This window comes from Mauremys mutica, chromosome 2 (assembly GCF_020497125.1).
Source record: "Mauremys mutica isolate MM-2020 ecotype Southern chromosome 2, ASM2049712v1, whole genome shotgun sequence".
Lineage (NCBI taxonomy): Eukaryota > Metazoa > Chordata > Testudines > Geoemydidae > Mauremys > Mauremys mutica.
The window spans coordinates 237,142,975-237,167,437 of NC_059073.1; the positions used below are offsets into that span (position 1 = coordinate 237,142,975).

Sequence of the window (24,463 nt, forward strand, 5' to 3'; positions counted from 1 at the left end):
TTGGGATCCTTAGGGTAGAACTCCCTTCTGAGGGAATAACCATATCTCTGGTGAGGGATGCTACAGTGTTGCCAACCTTCAGTGTCTCAGCAATAGATACCCTTTGGTTTCTGAATATTTAGAGAACCTGAAGTCACTCTTGTTAATGTGTGCCCTGACCCAGCTTGTTCCATTCATCCCTAATCACTTTCTTAAAGGAGGAGTGAAGTGGTCTTGCAGCCTCAGGGGAGGAATTTACTCTAGGGCTTACTCTCAGGAGCCTGCTCAGGCTGGATGTGAATCATGGAAACATTATTGCACACAGCTTGAAATTTCAAAGGGGGGAAAATTGCTGCATTCCCACCCTTTCTGTCTGGATTCAGAACCAGACAGCTCACCTTCCTCAGTGGAGGAGGAGAGTCAGAGGAGTCTGTCTCCTGGATTTTTTTTTGTGTGTGCCTTTTCTTTCCCTCTTTGGAACCTTTTTAGGGTGCTTTGGGAGCATAGATGCTCTGCTGCAGAAGTCTTTTGCTGCTTGCCTCCCATAGGTTCTGCAGCACTCTTGAAAGGTCTGCCTCAGAATCCTCTCCTGCTGGGACCCGTTCCTCCTGGTCAGCTTAGGAGGGAGTAGGAGCTGATTAGAAGCCCTGCTTCTTTCCCTGGGGCTCTGAGAACCCATTTTTAGACTTTGGGAGGGCTTTGTGGCCCTCCAAGTTTCCCCTCTTTGTTCTGGGACTTACCCCCTGAATAGAGTGGTCAGGGAGAATCCTCATAGGATCACAGAATATCAGGGTTGGAAGGGACCTCAGGAGATCATCTAGTCCAACCCCCTGCTCAAAGCATGCACAGCAATCCCCAGATTTTTGCCCCAGATCCCTAAATGGCCCACTCAAGGATTCAATTCACAACCCTGGGTTTAGCAGGCTCATGCTCAAACCACTGAGCTATCCCTCCCCCCCTCCTTGCTTATGGAGCCTCTCACTGGTCTATACCCAGGTTCCTGCTCCATTTTATCCCTGTTGGGGTTGTGGCTGCCTTGGTGGGTGTAATGGGGTTTGCTCACCACTCTGGCACCTCCTGCTGGAGGTCTTTTGAATTAACCCTTCATGGTAGTGCACACTCTTCGGGTGGTGCCTCACAGCTGTCACTGCTGCTCCAGGACCCACATCTCTGAAAGGACCACAGCAACCTCTTCAGCGACACAGCCCTCCGGCCTTGCCACACATGGGGTTCCCCCATTCTGGGGAACCTGCAGTCCTCTGTTCAGCCACTTCCCTTACTGGCAACTGCAGCAAATTTTCTGGCCACTTACTCGTGGCCCCAGCATCCTCTTTGCCCTTGTCTCAGGGCCTCAGCCTGTAAACTCCAGTAGCCAGCCAGGAGCTGTCTCTTGCTCCCCAGTCCCTGCTTGGAGCACTGCTCTGTCCAGGGTGCTGGCAATTCTCTCAGCCCTCCAGAGACAAAGTCTTTCCCCACTGGCCTCCCAGCAGAGAACTGCCCTCCTCTGCCCTGCAGCTCCCTTTTTATATGGGCCTGCTTGGCCCTGCTTGGCTGCTCCCTGCAGCCCTTCTCTGATTGGTTGCCTCTTTTACAGCCTTCCTTGGGCTCTATTAACCCCTTAGAGACCAGTGTGGGGCAGGCACCCCACCACAGTGGGTAAGGGAACCCACCTAACTGTCCGACTCCTAGCCTCAGGACCCAACAGAGTCAAGGAGGAAGGGAAAGGCTGGAAGCAGGCAGCCTCACCCATAGAGCACTTCTTGGATTAAACCTTGTGCATTTTGACTACTCTGCCATGCATGCAAGGGGAGGTTAATCCCCCAAGCAGTTAACTGATCCAGGAAGGAGAGGAATCTTGGAGAAGGAGAAGGCTGCTCCCCACTGCCCAAAAGCTGGGCAGAAACAGCTCAAATTGCAAAGTACAGGCAGGAGCAACAGCAACTGCCCCAGTCTGGTGCAGTGGAGGCAGAGAATCTGGCAGCAAGCAGGAGCAGAGGAGGTATGGCCAGAGTGTGTGGAGCTGATCTGCCTCCACAAAGCTGCAGAGAGAGAGCAGCCTGGATGCCCAGAATTGTGGGAGACACTGGGCTGCAGAAAGTACTCCATCCAAGCCCCTTAACCACTGACTTGTACAGTGTGTGTGTTAGTAGTGAAAGGACTGTTTCTACCATTAGGGTTACTATGGCAATGAGTTCCACATCAACTGGCATTTAACTGGCAGGTGCTGGAACAGTGGCAATCATGCAACAGTTAACTCTGCTTGAAATAAGTCTAAATGAAATGGTAGCTGTAGTGCCTGTGCCCGGTGGGAGTACTTATATGGGTGGACATGAAGTAAGTTACAGGCGTGCGAGGCTACAGGGTGAGCAGCCTGATAAATTTCTCTACTGTAAGCAAAGCCAGTCTTCAAATGGAGACTCTTCCTTTTGAAAAGCTTTTGCTCTGTCATTGTGTCCCTTTTTTCTCCAGGTGTAGGAGAATGAAGCAAGACACTGCCAGATCTCTGTATGTGTCATTTGAACCCCCTTCTCCTTTAGGACCAGAACAATTAGTATCTGTATGATAGCAACTGGCACTAACAATGCAGCGGCATTAGTGGTTGTAACAATGTTGTAAGCGCTAGTGTAGATGAGTTTGGGCATTTTTATCACAATGCCATGAAAACCTTCTCTGAACAGGTGGTAAAAAAAGTTCCCAATCTCAGTCTACAGTAGCAGCTTGGCACTGGTGCAGCAGCAGTTATTGTAACACGTTTACTAAAGTATGGAGTGTAGATGCACTAGGGTATTTTGTAGCTGTTTTTCAGCACCATTGCATCTATTATCCATGGCGTAAGTTCTAATGTAGATCAAGAACAGGCATTTTTGTGTCACAAGGGTAGCTATTTTCCTGGTGTAGACAAGGGCTTTGAGAGAGATAAGATGAGTGAGATAATTGCTCTTATTGAACTATTTTCTGGTGGTGAAAGGGACAAGCTTTCGAGGTTACACAGTCCTTACACAGAGATCTTCTTCCTCCTGAAGAAGAGCTCTGTCAAAGCTTGAAAGCTTGTCTCTCTCACCAAGAGAAGTTGGTCCAATAAGAGAGATTTTCTCGTCCCCCTTGTGTCTCTAACGCTATGTCTACACAGCAACTAGATACCTTTGGCTGGCCCATTCCAGCCAACTCAGGCTTGCAGGACATGGGCTTCGGGGCTGTTTCATTGCTGTGTGGATTGTGCTGAAGCCTGAGCTCTGGGACCTTCTCATCTCACAGGGTCCTAGAGCCCGAGCTCCAGCCCAAGCCCAGAAGTCTACACAGCAATGAAACATCTCCGCAACCTGAGCCCTGCAATCCTGTTTCCGCTGACATGGGCAGCTGAGGGTGTCTAGTTGCTGTGTAGACATATCCTAATATCCTGGGACCAACACGGCTACAACAACACGACATACAAGGTCATTGAGAGCACTTTCACTTCAAACCCTCCAGCAACGTCAGGTGAATAGACCTTAACGATTCTGCAGAATATTCTCATGGTTCACCGTAAGTGGTAAATTCATATCCCATTAACATTTAAACAGGCCAGCTCTTGTGTGATAGGAATTTTCCTAACTACTGGTATGACATAAGACCGAAAAGCTCTCCATTAGCCAGACATATTCACAATTATAAACACATAAGCAAAAAAGTCATTGGCACAATATATGTCAATTACAACCAAGACTAGACAGATTATTTATTGCCTGTCATGGATTGTGTCACAGAATTTCATAAACTCGCTCAGAATTTAAATTAGACTCACAAAGCTAATCCCTGGAAAACAAAGACACACTGATTTAGCATTTAAGCTGAATTGATTAAACTCATTATTTTTTCATTTCTCTAAATTATAGCAAATCTGTTTTAACAGGGAGAAAGTTTCTAAGGATCTGAAGGTTGCAAATGGTGAGTCCAATGAAATTCTTCCTTATCCCCGTAAGGCCGTCACGAAGTAGCTTCTTTGTGGCGTTATACAGTCCTCTGCAGTTTTGAGATTGGTGTGAATAGGAGTTTTATAGACTGTAGAGGAGGTGAAACATTTGGGAAGGAAACAATGCTAAATGTTAAACTCAGCTACCGCTCTGGAAATTGTTTGGCTGACAACCTAGTGACAGGTAATCCAAAAGTCTGGATATCAGGGGAATGGGGAACTTCAGCACCCATTGGGATTGTCCTACACTAACACAAATAAGAATACAAGGACATTTAACTCCTTAACACCAGCGGAATTGGCATCTCCTACTGTCAGTGTGTCTAAGTATTTATACTATGCTCCTCACCATGGCTGCAGTTTGAATTCGCATGTATCCATGTAAATTTGATTCCTGACCACAAAGAGTCAATCAAATTTGACAGCAATTTATGCTGAATTTACAGGTGAGTTGAATGGTTATTTATGTTGTGGCTGCTCTCCAAAATCTTGGCACACGTTTGCTCTCTCAGGACTTCATATATTAGCAATAACCTAGCATCTTAGATAAGCACTAACTAGGGGGACCAGCTGTCCTAGTTTTATAGGGACAGTTCCGATTTTGTGGTATTTTCCTATACAGGCTCCTATTACCCCCCAACCCCCGTCCCAATTTTTCACATTTGCTGTCTGGTCATCCTAGCACTAACATAACATACGTTGTGACATACATGTTTTATGCCCCCTCCCCCTTCTTCAATGGGTTTGAGACGCCATTAGAGCCAATTCCGCTGAGTAGATGTGGGCTGGTGTTTTTTCAGGAATGCTGATGACACCCAGCATTGTGGGCCAGGCAGCAAATGTGAAAAAATGGGATGGGGGTTGGGGGGTAATAGGAGCCTGTATAAGAAAAAGACCCCAAAATCGGAACTGTCCCTATAAAACTAGGACAGCCTGCAAACTGGCCAAGATACTATCTAGTGCTGCAGAGTGGCAAAGATGCTGCCTAGTGTAGCAGCTGTGGCCAGACAGAAGCGGGTGGGGCTAAAATGCCATTTTAGCCTACAGGTCTTTTCCGGCGTGGCTCCTCTGTCTTGTACCAGTTGTTGCCTGTTGGGTCCAGAATTTGGCAGTTGCAAAGGTGGCTTCATACCATATTTGCCTCTTCACTGCTGGCCAGTATCTTGGCCAGTTTGCAGACTGTCTGGGCCTGTCTCTCCAGCTGATCTGGACTGGAATGCAGGTGGGTATCCTTCAGTGGTGTGGTAAGACTGGGGTAAAAATGACTGCAAGCTGGTGGAGAGTGATCATGGTGGATTGGGAGAAGCTACCGAGAATATGGCTGATTATGGGACTCCCCACATGAGTGGGAGTGTTTGGCCATCATTTGTTACCAAAGATTGCAACACAGAGATCTGGTTAGATTTATGCAGCACAGCCCACACACCTGAACAGGCATTTGATTGTGTGGGGTTTCTGTTGGAAATCTGAAGAAGTGAAGAGTTTGTTCTGTTTTCTTGGTAACTGGCTGTTTTGTGTTGTCTGGGATTTGCTTTTGTCGTATTGTGTTTTATTGCTCTGGATTGTAATTATAATGGGAGACTGATACTGGTGTGTTTTATTATGTTTACATTGAAAATAAATAAATATTGGTTGAATTGTAGAAGACGAAGTGTAGAATTGTGGACGAATTGTGGAAGATCAAGTGAACCAACCCATGTTACCTCCATTGTATTTGCCATTTTCCTGTTAAAGTTCCTCCTTCGAAATACAAGTGAAGAGGCCAGATGTGTACAGTGGGAGGTTATAGGCAGATGTATACAGGGGGGAGGGATAGCTCAGTCAATTGAGCATTGGCCTGCTAAACCCGGGGTTGTGAGTTTAATCCTTAAGGAGGCCACTTAGGGATCTGTGGCAAAAATTGGTCCTGCTAGTGGAGGCAGGGGGCTAGACTTAATGACCTTTCAAGGTCCCTTCCAGTTCTAGGAGGTTGGTATATCTCCTATTATTATTATTAGGTTTTCCAGATTCATTTTTTAAGAAGTGAGGTGCAGCCACAGAGCCGTTTCCTTTCTCCACATGTAAGATCAGCATCATCATTGAAAGCACACTCCAAGCATAGACCAAAATATACTAACTAGCAAGAGCTGGTTGTTCTAGCCCTAGCCACTTTTAATCCCACAATACTTTAAAGAATGACCTGATACTTGACCCCAGCTGGCCTTTTATTTCAAAATGATTTTTCCAGCAGTACAGACTTGATTGAATTTGGCTTGAATATTGCCACAGAAGAATGCACTGATGAACAACATTAAGCAACATGCCAAGAAAGGTATACGTACAATTATCTTCCTGTACAGCATATGTAATGGATGTGGCAGCTCATATGTACTCTCAGTTGACCAAAGCAAAGCCCTTTTCTAAACCTTTAATGTCCAATTGTGCATGTCTCCTCAAATGTTTTGCCCAGCTCTATTAAAACAAGATCAAAGTTATCAAATTGGAAGCAGCTTGAGTAGTGAAGCATTTTGGCCTCTACTCTACATTATCTGTATTGATGTGATTATGAGATCCCATTAACTAACTACAGATGTTCTATAGTTCATACATTGCATGGCCTTAAAATAAACTAAGTTTGGCAATCCTCTCCGTGTAATATCTGAATGATTTTCCACATTCTTTATTATACGCTTCACCTTTACAGTAAACAGACTTAACAATTGGTTCCAGTGTAAAAACAAAACCAGACAAAGGGAGACATTTGATTCCAGTTTGGATAATGGAGAAATACTGTGAGAACAGCTATTGATTTCTCTATAACCAGAAGTGAAAAGTCACTTTCCTGCATAGGTCATGGTGATGCCAGCAGAAACTGACCAGCTCTTCCCAATGTGTCTACAGGGTTTCAATGGCCGATAGTGGGAGTAGCCTTTCCTGGTAGCTGCTGAGAAAAGCTGATTGGGGAAGAGTGACCACATGTATTTTGGCGAGGGTGAGAGCAAAGCTTAAAAGTTTTATATTTTGTTTCCCGTCATAGACCCTGAAGCAGGGAAACAAAGGGGCAAAAGACATTATAATTATTTTTAATTTCTGTCTGTCACAAGTAAGCAGAGGCATCTGAAAGTGTGAAATATTCCAAGCTCCTGTAGGGTGTAAATACTAAACAAAAACCAAAAGTGGTTTTGATTTTGTCCTTGGCAAACCAAAAGGTGAGTTTGCCAGAAGCAAACCCAAAACAGGGCTGCCCGAGTCTGTCTCTCTCTCTCTCTTAATAAGTAGATGAGATATGTTCCTCAACTGTTGTTTAAGCATGATGGTTAACTATATTAAAGGGAAAACACTCTGATAATATAATATTATAACAGAGCTGAATAAACCACTATGACTATACATGGATCAATCAACATTTCTAAAACTCCATTGAAAAAGCTGAAAAAAATGTTTAAATCTATCTATGGTAACCCCTACCCCCCCACACACAGTTGTTTGTTAAATAGCTGTTTACATGGTTGACATTAATCAGCTCCAAAAGGAGCCATCATGGTCATTGGGCCAATAATAATTATTTTTAAATCTTTTGGAAATAGCCTTAATGGTTTCCAAAGAACCAGTAAGTTCTGTTAGGTCAATAATACAGGTTTTAGCAATACTTTATAAACAAACAGTTTGTGATCTATTTTGTCAATATATATTTCCATGAAAGGCTTGTAATCATTAATATAAAAGCAGTTTAAAATTAACCAACACGCCCCAAAGGATTTTACCAATAGGACTAAGTAACTCCAGTGGCCCTGGAGGTTTTTTGCCTTCCTCCGAAGCATGGGGCAGAGGTCGCTTGCTTAAGGAGTGGGTGGATCGGCTTATGTGGCCTGCATCTTGCAGGAGGTCAGACTAGATGATCATAATGGTCCCTTCTGATCTTGAATTCTATGATTCTATGATTCTTAAAGCTGTGAGACAATGAAGAAATAAATGTCTCTGCTCTGTTTTTTACTACGTGTTTTAAACCTGCAGATATCTCAGTAAGGATGCACCTCATTAATATTATTTATCTGTGGTTGTGTGTGTATTTATATAAATAGATTCGTTTGTAACATTAATGTTAATGAGAAACTTGTGCATTTACAAGTGCATAGTAATGTCCTTCCTTTGCCAGCAGCTGGCTGTGAGTCCCTTGTTCCACTACTTTTCCATTATGAATCATTGCTATGACATCAGCGTTCTGGACGGTCATCAAGCGGTGAGCAATAATAATGCAGGTTCGACCCTTCCTGGCATCGTCCAAGGCTTTCTGGACAATCTGCAGACAGATGCAGTGAAAAACTTGCTATTACTTGGAGAATCTTCCCTTTCATAGGTAACACCTTTGCCTTTATAGTTCACATAATCACCTCGGTGTTCCTCACTAGGGTTTAGGAGTCAGGACTTCCCATGCATGAAGGAGGCCTCAAACACAGGGGCCTGATATTACAACCTTTATTTGTGTGAGTAATTCCACTGAAGTCACTGAGACTACTCTCATGAACAAAGGCTAGCAGAATGAGGTCCATAAGGATCTAGTTTGGACCAACACAACTAATTTGCAGAGGTGTAATGAATTGTCTGTGATAGCGGCTACTTACCAAATGTGTGTGTTATATTTGATACTGCATGCTGTCTGTTTCCAACTACATGCCAAATTTAGAGAAACTAACCTCCTCTGTCCTCCCCGCCATATGCACTTGTCCAGGTGTTTGTCAGTTAGACATGCACAGTACTTAGATCAGTTTGGAGAAAGCAGACCAGCCAAATACATAGACATGACTAAAACTTGCATGTTCATTGATAGTACCAGCAATGCCAGACACTTCTTGTTAGCCATAAAAATCCAAAATTCAGGATCCTGACATCTGGCTCACAACTGGATGGTGGTTTGCATGGTGGCATTTTTCACTTCTAATGCAGACCCATCCAAATGAACAGTTTATTCGTCCCTATGGAGTCTGCCCCCTCTCCTGGAGATGGTGGATGCAGTGAGAAAGCTCAGCCAGCTGAGCAGCAGAGGATAGCTTAATTACTCTCTCTTCCCTTCACAACATCTCCTGAGAGGTAGGAGGTGTTGCTGAAGCCTTTTTTCCAAGCCAGCTGCTCCTGCATGTCACCTCTTACCCTCTGAATGCAGATGGCTCAAAGGACTGGGAAGCGGACAGAGGCTTCTTCATTGTTCCATTCTGTCCTGACAGCCAGCAGTTCTACTGGCAGAGTGGATCCCTCTCGGTTTTTGTAGCAACACCTGTTCCCCCAGACAGAGCAGGAAATAGTGCAGAAAGAGACCCACTTTGCTGCTAGTGCTGCTGGCTGAAGGAAAGAGGAAGGAGCTGGTGACTTGTCTTACAAGGCCTCCTCTAGTAGATTACAGTCTACGGTTTGAAGACACCTGTCTCAAACTCAACGTTGCTAATTATGAATGGGATTTTCCAAAGTGCTCAGCATTGGTCTAACTGTGAACCCATTAAAAAAGTCCCATTGACTTCATAACTGACTTTGAAGGAACTGAGGCAGGCCAAAAATGAGGAGTTCTGAAAATCCCACTTTCTCTCCAGCCCCAAGTGTTGCTGACTACCATCAGCTCCCAATTTAGGAGTTGAAGGCACTCTACACCTTGCAAAAGCAGGCCGTAGACACAGAGGGAGCTACGGGTTGTTCTGTGGAACTTTCAAAATTGTATTGTAGATGGAGTGCCTGTGTTCTTGCAGTGAAGAATTCGAACCAGGTATTTTGTGTGTATTACAAATGGTAGAATGCATATTACTAACCTTTTCGCTTTCCGTGTCAAGAGCAGATGTGGCTTCATCTAGAAGCAGAACTGCTGGCTTACGAACTAGAGCACGAGCAATAGCTATTCTTTGTTTCTGACCTCCAGAAAGTTGTGCTCCTTTGTCACCCACTTGGGTATTATACTTCTGTATAAGTAAATATTCATTGTCAAGGAAAGTTAGAAACAGTAAGTTATATTTTAATAGCAGATAATGTACTATATTAAGCATTTCCATTATGAAGGGAAAATAATAATGTAATTATTTTTAATAATATCTTATAACAATTTTAACAGTTTGAATCAAAATACATATCTACAGCTACATATATTGATAAATGCTCTGTAATGAAAATTCATTTCAGCCTTAGAAAAAGACTAATTCCCAAGTGGTGCAACCACTGATGTGTCTAGTCAAAGACACCTGTACTTAAAAATATAGATCTCAAGAGACTTTTATAATTTCAAGGCCCTAGAAACCCACACTCAGGAGATGAACCTTTAATTCTTACACGTCCAAAACTTTCTTCTAAGTACATTTTCAAAAACTAGGTGGTAATGAAAAAGAAATATTGTTTTTATTTCAATTTTCAATTGTCTTCAATTTCATGTAACTTTAAAGGAAGCCCAATTTCTTTGGGCTTTTCCAAGGTATTTCTCCATTTTGAGAACTAAGTCCATGGCAAACATGAAGGTTAAAATGTACTTGAAACATTTTACCTTTCAGATAAGACTAAAACTACAGAAAGTTTCAGCCAAAAAAAGGAAAAAGAATTGGCAAAGTTAAGAATTGAATGTCTCTTTTATAGTTGTTATATAACATCACTGTGATAGAGGAAATAAGAAAACTGGAGCTCAGATTTTGCATTTGAATTAGCTAATTACGACTGCATATGTGTTAATACCTATTGCAAGTTACATTTTTAAACACTAGCTTCCTATTTTCCTCTTTGAGAACAGTAAACACAAGAAAATAAACGAAAAAGCATATTGTTTTGCATTAATGGGAGTTGCTTAGATAGGTCATGGTGAATATTTACCCCACACTGAGAACGGAAAGATATTTTCTCTTACCTCTGGGAGATTTTCTATGAAGGTGTGAATATTTGCTGCTTTAGCTGCCTCTTCAACTTCCTCCTGACTGACAACCCTACTGTTGTCTCCATACTGGATATTTTCAGCAATGCTGCAGTCAAACAAAATAGGCTCCTGGGACACAATACCCAGTTTGGACCTTAACCATTGCAAGTGCAAAGACTTAGTATCTAACCCATCTGCAAACTAGAAACAGAAAAAGAGAAAAATCATTCCCTGCAGAATGCAATACTCCTCTTCAGGTGTACAATGTAAATGTGAAAGACGAATCTGTGAAAATCCTCTGACCTGTGTTAGAGTTGCAGTAAATGTAAAGTGGTCAATAAACCACTTCTGATCAAATAATAGATCAGATCTTTCATCCAAAATTGAACTGAACCAAAACTCTGAAAATTCAAAAGAAGCTCAGATAACCTTTTCTTCTCAGAATTTTTTTTGTTGCACATCTACTCTTCTAGCTTCCATAATAGATGTGGAATTGCCAATCTATAATGAGTTGTGCCCACAGAATTTCCATCTTTACTGATGATGTCAGGTACCAGAGATCTCATGAGGAAGTCTGTTCATGGTCTTCTTAGACCTAGATGGTTGAAGAGCTCCAATAAGAATCCACATCTTTGGGCATTTATTCAAACATCCTTTGACTCACCATCTCTAGGCTATTCTTCTTGGAGCTCCCATCATCATTAATAGGACTTGCATCAAAAGTCTCATCAAGTGATGAATTAGACCTCAAATTGTGTCATGTTAACATGACTAGAGGACTATTGACAAAGGTTACATTATGGAAAGTATATTCTAATGTCCCCTCCAATATATCAAGTAAATCAATAAAGAGATGCAATCTAGTGATCTAGAGCCAGGATGTGGAATCAGAAGATCCAAAGTTCTACTCCCAGCTCTACCTTAAGCAAGTCCCAAGTCTTCTTTGCAGTACCCGGACCTGTAACAAGACTTATCCACCTCAAAGAGGTGTTGTGCGGATGATTTAATGTTTGTAAAATACTTTGAAGAACAGTTTAATAAGCTCTAAGCGTTAACAGCTTCACAAATCTCTTCTTACCACTTGTCCTGCCATAGGGTCATAAAATCTCTCCAGCAGCTGAATGGATGTGCTTTTGCCACAACCACTGCTCCCCACCAAGGCTAACGTCTGTCCTTTATTAACCTTCACACTGAGTCCTTGCAAAACATGAGCTTCTGGTCTTGTAGGGTATACAAAATGGATGTCCCTGAATTCAATGTTGCCATCAAACTGACTCTAGAAATGGTAGAAAATATAAATGTATGACAGAAGACCTGTCTATCTTGTACAGAAGCATCAAACACAACTCAGTATGGTCATTTAAATGAAGGCGTTGACAAGTCAGTTGGAAATGGTATGGCATTTTCAAACCCAGAGCATTTTTGTCAATTTATTGTTGCTTAAATATGCAGTGAAATTGGATTGGTATCTTCTGTGTACAGGACCTCCTTGCTGAGTGGTTCTTTTCTGCATTTCTCTCTCTCATTTATATCATTCCTTTTCAGCCTGGTTTGCAAGGACTATCATTACTTTAGGTAAGTAAACAACCCTAATCCCTCTCTTTGATGTCATCAATGCATATAATCCAGACACTATCATTGTGTGTGGAAAACACAGTTCCTGCCCCTGGGAGTTCACTCTCTAAATAGTGTAAGTTCAACACATAGTACACAGGATGAACATAGTACAAGGTGAACATCAGATCTCAGATTGGGTTAAACATTTTTACTTTGGTGGATTATTCATAGTTTTCAAGGACAACTATGTTTTCAGTGTAGGTTTGAATAGGGAAAGGGTAGCTGATTGGCTCTTTTATGTAGGAAGGGAGCTCTGAGTATGAGGTAGCAAGGAAGAAGACTTGAAGACAAGAGTGAGTGAAGGAGATGTTAGGAGAGACTGTAGGAGCCTCCTCTGCTGCCTGGGGGATGAGACAGTTTCAGGACCACAATACCAGCACTGTGAGTACAATGGGCTCTTACAGCGCCTAGAGAACTGGACTTTCAAGGTCTAAATTCTTTGGGCCAAATCTTAGCTTCACTGAAGTCAGAGGCAGCTGCTTCACTGGCATCAGGATTTGGCCCAGAGTGGTTTCACTTTCAATTAACGTCTTTCTCCGCAAGAAGATATTTCCCCGGAAGCATTAGCAGTCTGGGCACGTGGAGCTGATTCAGGAAAGTAGTCAAGCACATGTGTGACTTAAAGTTGTGCACATGAGTTACTGGCATACTTACAGTATGTGCCTGAGTCCTTTTCTGAACCGAGGCCACTATCCAAAAGCTAGAATTCTAAAGCAATTTCAAGTTTCTGAATGGCTGGTTCTGCTTGTAAAAACATTTATGGAAAGCACCGAAAGACAATATGAAAGGTGTTCAGTTTACAAATACAAAGATGAGTTTCTAACTGTCAACGCTGGACTTTGAGAGACAAGCTGGGTTCTTTCCATCTCTCGTATAATCACCAGCAATAAAAGGTTCTGCAGGCCAAGTTACATCCTCATTAATACTTGCACAAACCGTTTGACTTGAATGAGGTTACTCAAATGTTGTATGCAGTGTTGTTATAGCTGTGCTGGTCCTAGGATATTAGAGAGTCAACATGGGTGAGTTAATATCTTTTATTGGACCAACTTCTGCTGGTGAGAGAGACAAGCTTTCGAGCTTATATAGAACTGAAGAAGAGCTATGTGTAAGCTTGACAGCTTGTCTCTCTCACCAACAGAATTTGGTCCAATGAAAGATATCAACTCACCCACCTTGACTCTCTGTTACACAGATGTAACTGACTGGAACTTAGCAAACAAGTCTGCTGATGATGCACAAGAAGGAACAGAATCTAACTCACTCTCCCCCACAGCTGCCTAGTTTACAGAAGTAAAAACCAGTGAAAACATACTTGTGTTGCTAAAGAAAGCAGTTATAACTCTGGGCTTGTCTTCACTACCAGGAAGATTGATACTGCTGCAATTAATTCAGCAGGTGTTGATAGCAGAGTGCTCTCTGATCGACTCTGGTACTCCACCGGAATGAGAAGAGTAAGGTAAGTCGATGGGAGAGCATCTCCTGTCAACACAGCACAGTGAAGACACGGCGGTAAATCAACCTAAGCTACATAGAACCCAGTTACAATATTCACGTAGCTGGAGTAGAGTAACTTAGGTCGACTTACCCTGGTAGTGTAGAAAAAGCCTCACAATACACCCAACGGACAGAACCGGTGAATGAAATGTCATTCTTCCAGTCATTTTTCAAAACAGAACTGCACTTAAAAGTATTCTGTTAATTTCTCAAGCAAAAAGGTATTAAATGGTACTGGGCAAATATAAAATTATTTAGTTATTGCTGTTAAATTTTACCCTACTTGTCTGGTCCTGTCTTCTGTGACATTGCAAAAGGCAATTGAACAAGATTAATACAATTAAGGACAATACAGTACCACCAGGTTTGTTAGTTTCGAGGACTTTCTGAATGGCCTTACCAGTTTTGTACCCTCTTCACTATAGCTGTCAATTAATGGTTTCCGATCCAAAAGCTGAAAGATTCGTTGGGCAGAAACTTTAGCTTTGCCGAAATCTGGTGCCAAAGAAGTGGACAGGCCAACATTTATAACACCATATAGAACTGAAAAAAAGGCTCTGAAAACCAAACAGAAAACATCTTTCAGTTCATCTAAAGAGAGACTTTTTTATTCTTGTTCAGACATTACAAATATTGTTTTCCTTATTTAAAACAAACAGACATAACACTATCTATAAATCTGATAATTGTGACATTTTTAGAACTTTGTCTTAGTAAAATTACACACACAGGATTAGAAACAGATGTTTACAGCTATCAATATTTTTATGGGTGACTAATGGTATGTAATTTCTCCACACAGAAGCATTTCACAAAGCCCGTTGTCTGCAATGAACTATCAGCAGTAAAAGTTTCTCCATAGTAAATAAACTGAGCCAGGCTCTATACATGCCAACACACCTATTTCAAGCTTCCTCTCCCAGAAATAACCCTTCTGCCTGAATTGAACTCCTCATCAGGTTCTAAACTGTTGGACCTCTTGCACTATTGCCTCAGTAACTAGACTATGCACAATAACCATGTGTTGAAATCACTGCCTTTGGACTGATGTGTACTCACATAAATACATTTTCAAAGTTTGTATAACAATTAGCAATGAGCCATCCCCCGAATCTGAAGATTGCTGCCTCAAGAAAGTAGATTGCACTTAGAGCTATTCCATAGGTAAGTCCATATAGGGGGGCTTTTGTTAGAGAGTCCCTGATAAAAGAAAAGATTTATGTTAAAGGAAAAAATTGTCATGAAATGCAAAGAGCAGAGACTGGCTGGGAGAAGGTCAGACCTTTGGATTAGGGGAGGCAAACCCTATACGTCACTCACTCAAATACATAATAATAATTAATAAAGCTGCATGCTAGGACCTCCATGAAGGTGCCGCTGGAGAGAACTTATGGCAAATGAGATCCCTTCATCCCAACTAGCTTCTTTGTTTTAACACTTGAATGCTGGTTTCCAGAATAAAATGTTTATGGATGGCCAAAGCAATCTGACACAAAGCAAATTGATAATTTCGATAAATGTCTTATAATCTTTGAATGCTTGGATTTTTGGACAATTTGTATAAATGTAGTGGTCACCAGGGAAAAGTCAATGTCTACAACACAGCATAACTGAAGCATTGCAGATATTGCCTGCTCTGAGTACAAGAGGGGAAAAAGTAGCAACTCAGACCCCACAGTACTTTTAAATGGTGACCAATGTTGTTGTGTGGGATGGTAAAACTAAATCACTCTAATTATGTGCAGACCTTGCTGTGACAGACTCTGGTACTAGTTCTGACAAAACGATTTTTCAACAGAAAATGCAATTTCTGCTCATTTCAAATTTTCCATTGGGAAAAAAGTAACAAAATATTTTATTCTGGGTTGGTTTGATCTGAATATTTCTGCTTTGCGCCCATAGCTATGGGACTCCGATAATGCATTATGCCACTCAGTCAGAGGGGAGAGCACACTGCATCATGGGAGATGTAGTCCAACCAGGGAGGCCGTCCCGTAAGAGAGGCAATGTTCCAAAACAGGGATATGCAGTTTGATGCTGAACTAGATAAAAACAAAAACTTTCAGATCAGTTAAACAAAAAAAAAATTAAATATTACAATTATTTGAGAATATAAACATATTTTGATGGGAGAAAAAATGCAAAAATGGAATGATTTGCCATTTCTACATTGAAATTTTTCAAAAACTTTTCTTTCTGTGAAAAAAAAATGATATATTTTCACATTTTATCCTACTTCAGAGCAAAACAGAGGTTGAAATATTAGAATTTCCCACAGGATAGAAATTCAGATTTTCACTCATCTCTAGTGCTCATACATTTTAAAAATGTTTTCCAAAATAGTTTCTCTATAATTCATAATATTGTGATACAATGACCTGCAAGGACTTGAGATAAGTGCTAAATCTAAGAATCCTATTTCTCCAATTAAATATAGATTTTTTCCCCCTCATACAGATGGTTTATAGAATATTGAGCCATAAAACTGTCATTGGCAGCGGACTGTCATTTTTCAATCCCTGCTTTTACTTAAAACATATTTAAGGAGAAAGAAACAAAATGGATAGTAGATCATTTCATTTAAATAAAATGGAGACTAGGAAAATGTCTGACATTTTGGATATTAGAAATTAGCCCCTGCAGTGGTTAGCTTGTCGAGTGTGACTGAAAAGGCCAAATGGGAAAAAGAAATGCACCTTATTTCAAGACCTGCAAGTCCTTACTTGTAGTACAAGTCATAATACATGGTGACGTTATGTAGTATAAAGTCTTTGCCACTTGACCTATGAAACTCATTCTGCTGCAGTACTTGTGAAGCAAGTAAACATCCCATATTCATGTTAAAACAACTTTATACCAGGTCATTACATTCTCTCTCTCACACAAATATTACATCACTCACAATAGCGTCTAAGAAGAGATTTTAAAGAAACTGAGTAAATACATTTTACTCTGACAAAATCTTTTCAAATCATTTATGTGTTTAATATTTTCAGTCTGCAAATGAATGTAATATGACTAAATCCTGAGTTGTTTTAAATTAAGAAAATATGTATTCATTGCTTTTAAAAAACAGAATTGTTTGAGAGCAAATCCTACCTGTATGGACCATTCAAACTTGCATTGTATTTCTCATAGAATGCATCTTCACTAGTTAATGAAGCCACAGTTCTTATATTTTCAACTGCTTCCACTGAAATCTAAATGGGGAGACAAGACAGATATGAAATATTCTCTTATGTTTGAGTCTACTCCTACCACTACGTAGTTAGCACATCTCTAGCACTTTTCATCTTTCGCTCTCCAAGTGTTTTTCTTTTTAAAAAAAATGTGATTAAGTATCATTCTCAGGGAAACCGGGGCACAACCATTAAATTATTTGCCTAAGGTCACACCGTGGTCTTTCTGCTAAGCTAACATGGCTGCTATGTGATTCCTAAGTACTCCTCCCCGACCTGTAAATTTTGTTGTACAGCAGCATTAGCTGGCACTATAGAAAGCATTAAAAGGTAAGAAGTTGCTCCTTGCTCTGAGTACCCATCTCCCAGGCAGCAGCTCACTGGAGGGCTGCATGCTACCTTGGTTATGCAGCCTGAGCGGCACATGGAACTGGGTGAGCCCCACACTCCTACTACCCACCCCCAGTGGGGACTCCTGTTCCTGCTTCTGCCAGGCTTCCCCAGCCATGTGCCAGCCCCACTCAGTCCACCCCTCCTCCAAACCAGGCCCTTCCCCCCCAAGCTTCGACCAGCACTGCCACAGGGGCGACGTGTATCTTAACTTCTCATTTTCTGGATTTCAGATATTTAAATTTGCATGTGCCAGCTTCCTCCTTTCCCCAGGGGTGCTCAACCCCCCTGCTCATCTCCAGGCCCCGCCCCCACTCCACCCCTTCCTCCAAAGTCCCACCTGCGTCCTGCCTCTTCCCACCCCACTTCCTCCCGCCCAGTTCCTCCCCCTCTCCCGAGTTCACCTCATCCCCCTGCTTCCGCTTTCCCCCCAGCACCTCCTGCACACTGCGGAACAGCAGATTGTGGTGGGCAGGAAGCACTGGGAGGGAGGGAGAAGAGTTGATCTGTGGGGCCACCAGTGGGTGGGAGGCGCTGTGGGGGAAGGGAGGGAGCTGGCTGCCAGTGGGTGCTAAGCATCCACCAATTTTTTTCCACCCACAGATTCTGCACCTATGCCCCCATCCCTTGCTCTAGACCCAAAACAACTCCCTTCTTCCCATTTACTCTTACACTGCAATCACCCCTTGTAATTAATTTTCTTTTCAAATACAGTTTGAGAGTCTTCTTAATTATTGGCTGTGCTCTGAGTCCATTTGTCCAAATTAAAACAAAAGTTTACATTTTGTTTTCAGATTTCTGCTCAGGGTGGGCGTACAACTTCAAAGCTGCTAGAATCTGTTAACTTAATTTTTTTCCCCTCGAGGCTGAGGGGAACCCCACACTCAAATGACCCCATCTTTGGATCACTCGCCCTACCCTACATTTTCATGACACATAGCAAATTTCAAGACAATCTGTGTAAACACACAGATTTTAGCATACTTAGTAGTCATCCTTTAAACAGGAAGGGCTTCCCCACCTTAGCCAGAGCAGAGCTGGTGCTCAGTTATAATGCTGTATACAATTAGAAGGCCAATGGAGCAGAGGTGCTCCACACATCCATCAGCATCATAATAGTCTCAGAGAGCTGTGAAGTGGCCCATTCATCTCAATGGGATGTTCTCAACTGAAAGTGAACACCCAGCCTGAATTCAGCTAGAATCTAGCTCTGAGGAGGGTGACCAGACAGCAAGTGTGAAAAATCAGGACAGGGGTGGGGAGTAATAGGCTCCTATGTAAGACAAAGCCCCGAATATCAGGACAGTCTCTATAAAATTGAGACACCTGGTCACCTAGCTCTGAGACATATGAATTGCTCCATTCATGCCAGTGGATTTTCCCATTCCCCCTTCCTAGTACTGTAGAGTTTCTGTCATGCCCATTCTCAGCTCCTCACCCCTCTCTCAGCAGTGTGTTCTTGGGGCATGCTCTGAGCATGCCTGTTCTAAGCTTCCCACTCAGAGGACCCACACTTCCCTGATCCAAGCTCACATGGGGAGAGGCAGAGAGAGGGGGCCAGACTCCCGTAGAGGGACAAAGCATCCCAGATTCCAGCTCATGTGAGGAGGTAGAGAGAGGGGTTTAGATGTCCCCAGAAAGCAATGCCTACTGCAGACCCTGGCTCACAGGAGAGGGGACATGGAAGGCAGATAGATCCCCACGGCTGGGCAAGGCAGCTTCAGAGCCTGGCAAACAGAGGGGGGTCAGGTGCAGGGCTCAGACACCCCCAGAGAGGCAAGTGCCCCCCCCAAAATTCCACCTCATATGCAGGGGGTGGGGAGAGGGGCTAAGACTCCCCTAGAGAGCTAGGGGGTCCCCCAGATTCAAGCACACACACAAAAGGGCCAGAAAGGGAGAATGTGGAGCTGCCCCCATTACCCCCAGACTCTCTGCAACAAACCCCCATGTCTGCTTCCCAGTATCCATTCCCCAAACGCAACCTCCTCTACCACCCGTCCCCATTTATCTCCCTCCCCATAATCCCCCCTCTTCTCCGTGCAGCCCCAAACCCCTCTCACCCCATTCCCCTAACTCCTCCATCCCATAAAATGCTCCTCTTTTGCCAGCAAGCATTTGCACGCCTATTTTTTTTAAACAAAAATACTTTGATGACATTACACCCCCCTCCAAAATAAAAGCCTGATAGTACCAGATTTTAGCAACATGCCAGCCAAGCTTTCCCAGGTTTTCAGCAAAGGGGACCGTGAACTGTCAGTAGCTGGGGGAGTTCAGAACAAACACTGTACATCTCTTCAGTCTATCCAGCCGTTTTGACCATAGTCTACCTGCAAATCCTTTGGGGTTCGCTTTACGTACGTGCTCAATGTAACTTGTGGAGTGCTTGACCTTTACTCAAGAGTCTAAGTGGATGGCTAAACTCTCTTGCTAATAATGTTCTGAATCTTGCTTCCCCCAAGTGGCTAGTGGATGCCATGCTTTCTCTGGGGTTAACCCTCAAGTGAGTGAGACCCTTGTGCCAGGATCAGACCCATGGTCTGATCTCTAGATGTGCACAAAAAAACCATTACTAGAACGAACCTTTAGAAAAGCTGATTATTTGGTGGGAAATGGCATCTCATGAACCCGTTGGTCAAATAACCCCAAATTTGGATCACTACACATATCTTGCACCCCCATAAGGTTCACCAATTTATAGTGGTGCATCTGAGGAGATGGCAGGGCAGGGTTAATGACCCAAACTTGACATCTGTTGAGCCAGACATTCTGGAGCCCTAAAACAGCCCTAAAACAGCCATTTAAAAAAAAAAAGTTTCTAGGTAGTGGGTGTTTTTAAAAAAATAACAAAAACAAAAACTTAGAGCTAGAACTGTAGAGCTAGAGTTCATAGGTAGGTACTAAGGACTGGAAGATGAATCACAAACCACTGGATGGCTGTGAACTCACCCTTCAATTAATACTGCTAAAGATAAGTTAATTACACACACACACACACACACACACACTCCCAAGTCAAAAGGAATTTTGAACTGAGTGGCTGGAGATTGCTACAATGTGAGAGTCATAGGAGGTGATTTAATTTTGGGAGAAATGCAATCAAAGCGTTTGGGTGGAAAATTGGATGTGTAAACTTTCTGGGAAATAAGGTTGCCAAACCTCCAGGATTGTCCTGGAGTCTCCAGGAATTAAAGTATCAGAGGAGTAGCCATGTTAGTCTGTATCCACAAAGCCACCAGACTCCTCGTTGTTTTTCAGGAATTAAAGATTAATCTTTAAAGATTGTGTCATGTGATGAAACCTCCAGGAATAGGTTCAACAAAAATTGGCAACCCTGCTGGGAAGGAGGATTGGGGTGAATAGGAATAGGTGGTAGGGGAGGTAAGAGGTTCAGGTGATGGAGGCACATGACACCCAGCTCTACCAGTGCACCCCAGCCCTGCACCGCAACCCGTTGTGCCCTCTCTGCCAATAAACAAGCCATCCTGCACCTCAACCTTCCTGCACCCCAACCCACAGCTTGGTCTTGGCATCCTAACCCTCTGCATCCCACAGCTGTCTTTGCACCCCAACCCCTCATGCACCCCAACTTTCCTGCAGCCCCAGCCCTTCCAGTATACCCCAACCTTCTTATATCCCAGTTCTACCAATGCACCTGACCCGTTGCATGTCCCAGCTCTGTTAATGCACCCCAACACTACAGGAAAGCTACTGGATGCACATTCATAGGGAAATTGGAGGGTTCACGGCTGACCAGAAACCATTACAAGCTCTGACACCTCACTGTTCTTGGAGATGGGGTACATCTATTAGAAAGGGATCAGAGGATTTTTCTCTCAAACATAAAATTGTCTGTGTTTTGGAACACAAACCCTATCTGGGATTTCTCCCACCAGCCTGATACAAACTCCACCCTCTAGCCATTCTGAAACACGACCAGGAACACTATGCCACTGGAACACAGCTGTCCTTCACCCCAGGCACTGCATGTGAATCAGATCAGAGGAGGGAGGAAGTGACAGCAATAGAAAAGTTTTCACAGGGAGTGAAAACTTCACGGAGACGTGTTCCCTGCTTGCAATAGGGAGGCCTCTGTATGGTAGTGGGGATGGGGGAATGCAGTGAATGGGTCAGAGGTATGGCGGGGAGGTTTGCTGAAGCAGGGCCGTTGAGGCACAGCTGATGAATGTGTGTGTCAGGGGGGTGCAGCTTGCTCAGTATGCTAATTGTGGAACACTATATGTATAACTGCCTATATAGCCACAACCTTCTAATACCACCAGAGCTTTTCCTGTTTAAAAAAAAAAAAAACTTGGAAATTCCATGGCAAAGAATGCCGTTAAATGCAGAGTTAATGTTGTTTGTGGGTATCGTACCCCTGCAGAATGCTGTATGGAACAAAACTCAAACTACTGAAAACCAGGAGATGCACAAGTCAGGTTGTGCAGGCAAGCTTACCTCTGCCCGCTTTCCGCAGTGCCCAGTTAACCCAGTTAACCCAGTTAATACCTTTGCTCTGCCAACCCCGCAGCTGCTGACATGCACATTCATCTTGTTTTACAGCCCATTCTCTGTCACCCACAGGATTCCATCTAACAATATTACAGGACAAGAAAGAAAAAAGAAAAAACAAAGGCTGCCCACCCCACGTTCCATCTATTCCATAGAGCTGGCAGTAGCGAATGGGAATTATTTACATATACTCCAGTTGCAATCAGGATTCTAGGTGTGCCTACATTAAATAGTGGAAAGAGTAGCTGGGCCTGCTTGGTAAGTGTCTTGGTGATGTGAGGATGTGTGGATCACTCTAAGGTATGTGAGAGAGCAGAGCAGAGCTTAGGAAACCAGGTCAGATTAAAAAGAATTAATATAGGCAAACAACACAGGAATGCAGGGGCAAGATTAGAAAGGCAAAGGCACAAAATGAGCTCAAACTAGCTATGGGAATAAAGGGAAACAAGAAGACTTTTTATCAATACATTAGAAGCAAGAGGAAGCCCAAGGACAGGGTAGGCCCACTGCTCAGTGAGGAGGGAGAAACAGTAACAGGAAACTTGGAAATGGCAGAGCTGCTTAATGACTTCTTTGTTTCGGTCTTCACTGAGAAGTCTGAAGGAATGCCTAACATAGTGAATGCTAATAGGAAGGGGGTAGATTTAGAAGATAAAATAAATAAAGAACAAGTTAAAAATCACTTAGAAAAGTTAGATGCCTGCAAGTCACCAGGGCCTGATGAAATGCATCCTAAAATACTCAAGGAGCTAATAGAGGAGGTATCTGAGCCTCTAGCTATTATCTTTAGAAAATCATGGGAGACGGGAGAGATTCCAGAAGACGGGCACTATATTTGCCCTTTTCCTATCTATAAAAAGGGAAATAAAAACAACCCAGGAAACTACAGACCAGTTAGTCTAACTTCTGTGCCAGGGAAGATAATGGAGCAAGTAATTAAGGAAATCATCTGCAAACACTTGGAAGGTGGTAAGGTGATAGGGAATAGCCAGCATGGATTTGTAAAGAACAAATCTTGTCAAACCAATCTGATAGCTTTCTTTGATAGGATAATGAGTCTTGTGGATAAGGGAGAAGCGGTGGATGTGATATACCTAGACTTTAGTAAGGCATTTGATACGGTCTTGCATGATAGTCTTATCGATAAACTAAGCAAATACAATTTAGATGGGGCTACTATAAGGTGGGTGCATAACTGGCTAGATATCCATACTCAGAGAGTAGTTATTAATGGTTCCAATCCTGCTGGAAAAGTATAACGAGTGGGATTCCGCAGGGGTCTGTTTTGAGACGGGCTCTGTTCAATATCTTCATCAACGACTTAGATGTTGGCATAGAAAGTACGCTTATTAAGTTTGCAGATACCACCAAACTGGGAGGGATTGCAACTGCTTTGGAGGACAGGGTTATAATTCAAAATGATCTGGACAAATTGGAGAAATGGTCTAAGGTAAACTAGATGAATAAAGACAAATGTAAAGTGCTCCACTGAGGAAGGAACAATCAGTTTCACACATACAGAATAGGAAGAGACAGTCTAGGAAGGAGTAGGGCAGAAAGGGATCTAGGGGTTATAGTGGACCACAAGCTAAATATGAGTCAACAGTGTGCTGCTGTTGCAAAAAAAGCAAATGTGATTCTGGGATGCATTAACAGGTGTGTTGTCAGCAAGACACGAGAAGTCATTCTTCTGCTCTACTCTGCGCTGGTTAGGCCTCAACTGGAGTATTGTGTCCAGTTCTGGGCACTGCATTTCAAGAAAGATGTGGAGAAATTGGAGAGGGTCCAGAGAAGAGCAACAAGAATGATTAAAGGTCTTGAGAACATGACCTACAAAGGAAGGCTGAAAGAATTGGGTTTGTTTAGTTTGGAAGAGAGAAGACTGAGAGGGGACATGACAGCAGTTTTCAGGTATCTAAAAGGGTGTCATCAGGAGGAGGGAGAAAACTTGTTCACTTTAGCCTCTAATGATAGAACAAGAAGCAATGGGCTTAAACTGCAGCAAGGGAGATTTAGGTTGGACATTAGGAAAAAGTTCCTAACTATCAGGGAGGTTAAACACTGGAATAAATTGCCTACGGAGGTTGTGGAATCTCCAACTCTGGAGATATTTAAGAGTAGGTTAGATAAATGTCTATCAGGGATGGTCTAGACCAGGGGTCGGCAACCGGTGGCTCGCGGCTCGCCAGGGTAAGCACCCTGGCGGGCCGGCCCGGTTTGTTTATCTGCCGCGTCGGCAAGTTCGGCCGATCGCGGCTCCCACTGGCCGCGGTTCGAGGCCAATGCGGGAGGCAGGAAGCCGCGGCCAGAACATCCCTCGGCTCACGCCGCTTCCTGCCTCCCGCATTGGCCTGGGACCGCGGCCAGTGGGAGCCGTGATCGGCCGAACTTGTTGACGCGGCAGATAAACAAACCGGGCCGGCCCGCCAGGGTGCTTACCCTGGCGAGCCGCGAGCCACCGGTTGCCGACCCCTGGTCTAGACAGTAATT

The 24,463-nt window shown here is 43.2% G+C and overlaps 1 protein-coding gene and 1 long non-coding RNA gene across 2 annotated transcripts in view; one reads left to right on the plus strand and one right to left on the minus strand.

Annotated features, from left to right (window-relative positions):
• The first annotated feature begins 2,223 nt into the window (after positions 1-2,223).
• On the plus strand, positions 2,224-6,516 carry LOC123364003. Its single transcript, XR_006576966.1, has 3 exons — positions 2,224-2,341; positions 3,869-3,903; positions 6,156-6,516. It is a non-coding gene; the product is annotated as an uncharacterized LOC123364003 (long non-coding RNA).
• A 1,148-nt stretch (positions 6,517-7,664) lies between these two features.
• Positions 7,665-24,463, minus strand: part of LOC123363276 (ATP-dependent translocase ABCB1-like) — a 63,150-nt gene continuing 46,351 nt past the window's right edge. Inside the window, exons 17-23 of the mRNA XM_045004144.1 lie at positions 16,995-17,095; positions 14,955-15,095; positions 14,296-14,452; positions 11,860-12,057; positions 10,776-10,982; positions 9,703-9,849; positions 7,665-8,207 (exon numbers count right to left, since the gene is read on the minus strand). Coding sequence (XP_044860079.1) covers positions 8,010-8,207; positions 9,703-9,849; positions 10,776-10,982; positions 11,860-12,057; positions 14,296-14,452; positions 14,955-15,095; positions 16,995-17,095 — 1,149 coding nt within the window. The 3' untranslated portion in view covers positions 7,665-8,009. The remainder of the gene's footprint in view (positions 8,208-9,702; positions 9,850-10,775; positions 10,983-11,859; positions 12,058-14,295; positions 14,453-14,954; positions 15,096-16,994; positions 17,096-24,463) is intronic.